At 65.3% G+C, this 3,559-nt stretch overlaps 1 protein-coding gene across 1 annotated transcript in view; it reads right to left on the minus strand.

The window, feature by feature from the left end:
* The window catches only part of UMODL1 (uromodulin like 1), a 62,123-nt gene that overhangs the window by 26,642 nt on the left and 31,922 nt on the right, over window positions 1–3,559 (minus strand). The window contains exons 9-10 of the mRNA XM_077755372.1: window positions 1,252–1,386; window positions 366–896 (exon numbers count right to left, since the gene is read on the minus strand). Of these exons, the coding sequence (XP_077611498.1) occupies window positions 366–896; window positions 1,252–1,386 (666 nt within the window). The remainder of the gene's footprint in view (window positions 1–365; window positions 897–1,251; window positions 1,387–3,559) is intronic.

The raw sequence follows: 3,559 nt of genomic DNA on the forward strand, positions 1-3,559 counted from the left end.
GGGGGGGGGGGCGTGCGACCGCAGGGGTGTCCAGCACTGCTGAGAGCTGTGCCACAGGGCTTAGTGCGATACACGCGCCCCCAGGGCTCATCATCGTCCTGCTCCGGCTGCGCGTGACAGGGAGGCTTGGGAACGGGGAGGAGCGAGGACCGGAGGAAGCACGGCCCCGTCCTAACAAGAGCAAAAGCTGCCGCCGCCGGGGACAGGCTGCGCTGCACCCCTCCTGGCCCAGCCCCACCTCCCACGAGCAATCCACCTGCGTGTTTCCCACAGGGCTTTGCCTCAGTGTCCTGGGCTTTGCCAGCCGGACCCCCCTCGTCCCCAGTGTGCTCAGTCCTCAGGCCACGTGTCCCCAGGACGCTCACCACAGGCCGGAAGCTTTGAAGACTCGGGGGTGGGGACCGAAGGCAGGTCGGGGGAGCTGGAGGGTCCAGGGTCTGAGCTCTGTGGCCCAGTGGGGCCCAGAGCTGCCGGTACCGTGTCCCAGGTCGGGGGACGGGTGTGCCAGGCGATGTGGTCTGCGGGGCCCTGGGTAGGACCAGGCCAGAGCGGCGGCTCCGTGCTGGGGTTTCTCGATAACGGTCCAGGGGCGCCCAGAGAGCCATTCAGGGGAGCAGAAGGGTAGCCGTGCGTTGTCCCGGGGGCCGGGCTGGCCGCCCCCTGGCCCGTCAGCGGGCCTGGGGCCATGCTGGCTGCTCCCTCCTCCATGCCTTGCCCTGTGCTGTTCCCGTCCTTCCCGACCAGGCGGCTGCCGCCTCGCCTGGGCGGGGGCCCCGGGGTCTGGGTCCATGGGTGCCCCGGGCTGGCCCACAGGGCGGGGCTCTCTGTGCTGAGAGCTGGGGCCCTGACGCCTGATGCTACAGCCGGCAGCGCTCCCGTGGGGCTCACCACATCACCTGCAAGACACGGCCACTCTTAGAGGAGACATCTGGCCCCAAAGCATCTAAACAAAAGCCCCCAGATGCCACCCACCAGCGAGAGCCTCCCAAGTGGGGATTACGGGATTATGAGTGTTTACGGGGCCCACGTCCGCGGCCCCCGTGTGCTTTCCGGGGGTGACACGGGCCCTCTCCATCTGACAAATGAGGCTCTGAGGCACCAAGAGTGGGGCCCCACCTGCACGGTGGCACGGCCGGGACATAAGTACAGGGCCTGGTTCGTGCGCCCATTGGGCCTTTGGGAAAATGGGCGATTGCTCTGGATCTGGGCTCAGTGTGGGGCTTGGTGCTGGTCACCATCGTCAGACGTGACATGAATACGGGAAGAATGTGGACAGCGGCCAGTGGATATTGGAAAGGACGAGGGATATCAGGTCCCCNTCGACGTTGATGCACTGGGCAGCGGGTGAGCAGTCGTGCCCCAGGCTGTCTGCACACTCGTCCCAGTCTGCCAGGCAGGAGAGGAACGGGGCAGAGTGGTGAGAGGCGGCCAGGGGGCACTTAGGAAACAGCACTGCTCTTCCCGACCGTCTCTGCAGCAACCCGTGGGAGGGGCGAGGCCGGGAGTCAGTGGAGCGCCCTGGGCACCCGGCGGCCCCAGAGGGAGTCTGTGCACAGACCCGTCCCCAGAAGCCTGTCCCTGAACCCAGAGGGCAGGCTCAGCAGGTGCCTGCTCCGACCTTCGCTGCCTGCGGGCCGATGTGGAGGCAAAGGTTAGGGAATGCTGGTCTGTTTTGGGGCTGTTAGCGCCCACCCGTGTGGGTATATTCTTCTCTCCCGAATTCTTCATTCCCCAGAAAGCAGGACGCCTTCCCTCCTCTCTGATGTGCCAACATCGCCTAATGTGATAGTACTTTAACAAAGAGAAATAACCAAGCCAGGGGGAGTCTGGTTAAGTGTCACATGAACTTTCGGTGACACAGCCTTTGAACACTCATCCCCAGCCGGGGAAAGCAGTCAGAGAATCCCAAAGACACCATGTCACTGGGAGGCCCTGGCCCTTCTGAGCTGAAAAAGGAAGCATGTTAGGTAAGCGGGTCAGCCCCCCGGGGCCCCCCAGGGCTTGCCCGCCCACCACAGCCTGGCACTTTCCAGGACCAGAGTTAACCAAACTGTGAATCAAGGTTTGTGGGGCCCACATTCCCTTCCCTCCCCCCCTCCACCCCCGGGGCTGCTACCCCCACTCATACTTGGGTGAAGGAAACACCTGCTGGCCTCATGCATTTGACATGTGACTGAGGATAAAGTGTTACATGTGATACTCAGGATAAACCTCAAGGAATAAACATCCCAAGCTGTATTCCAGGCTGGGGGCGGGGGGCAGGATTCCCACGCCCCAGAATCCGTCCTTCAGACCACCGCTCGCCCCTCCCAGCCCCAGGGGGGCAGCTGGCTCTGAGCACAGGTGCCTCCTCCAGAGGAATGGGCCCGGGCACCCGCCAGGGTGGGCCAGGCAGCAAGGTGGGTGCATGTCGAGGCCTCTCCCGAGGCCTTTCTGCCCAGGATTCCCTAGAGCCGAAAGCAGAAGCACCCCATCCCGGCTTGATGCGCCCCGGGAGCCCAGACTCGGGCTTCAGTCACGACGAGTTCAGTTTTGTGCAGAGAAAAAGTCTGTAGTCCAAGCGCTCCACCCTCATGATGCGGTTTTCAGTTTCGCTTCATGTGATCTTCACAGAAGCTCCCAGAAACAGCTCCCCGAGACCAGCAGGCTCGTCAGCTGATGTAACAGTCACCCTGCACCCTGGCCCGGGGCTCCTTGGCAGACAGGGCCCCGGGGGCCCAGCCCAGCCCGGCCAGACCTCCAGCCTGCAGGCAGCTCACAGAGTTTGGGGGGAGGGAAGGGGGCTGGAGGCCTGGGATGGAGCCCAGGCCAGGCTGCAGGGCCCCGCGGAGAACACAGGTCCCCGTGGAGGCCGGGCCCCCAGCACTGAGCTCTTGTGGTGATTCACCCAGCACGCGGCTCACAAGCACGCCCGGAGTAAGGCGCGGACGGCTCCACATGCCCTATATTAAAGCCCCAGGCCAGGCAGCCCTGCGGTTCAGAGGGAGGAGGCAGGCCCACAGTGAGGGCAGCGGGGGCCTCTGTCCTGACCAGCCGGAGGAGGACACGGGCAGGAGCCCCGAGCGGGGGGCGGGGCTGTGCTCTGCTCCTACTGGCCTTGCAGCTGGACCCGCCTCCCAGAGGAGGGGACGACCCCTTGCGGAGCTGTGGCCCCCTGAGCTGACCCCCAGGAATGGGTGGGAGAGGCCCAGGAACAGGCCGCCAGGCCCCCAGGTCCCGCCTCTCCAGCCCGGCACCTTGGACCAGGGCAGCAGGCCCCTGGACAGCACGGCTCGTAGGAACACGGGGCGAGGAGCACGCCCTCCTGGAGGGGAACCAAGGACACATGGCCACCCAGTGACCCCCGCCCCCCAACAGATGGGCATCAGGGAGGAGCTGGGGTCAGGACAATGTGACCCCCCCACACCGTGCGTGGGGACACGTGGACTCGGGCGGGCGAGAGCCCCCCCCCCCGCATCGTGCAGGAGTGACCCGAGGACACCCGTGGAAACAGCTCTGTGTGGGCCGTGGGGACAGGGGCTCGCTGCGCTGTGGCTGGTTTGCTGGCATTGTGCGCAGT

This window comes from Crocuta crocuta, unplaced genomic scaffold (genome assembly GCF_008692635.1).
Source record: "Crocuta crocuta isolate KB4526 unplaced genomic scaffold, BGI_CrCroc_1.0 scaffold675, whole genome shotgun sequence".
Lineage (NCBI taxonomy): Eukaryota > Metazoa > Chordata > Mammalia > Carnivora > Hyaenidae > Crocuta > Crocuta crocuta.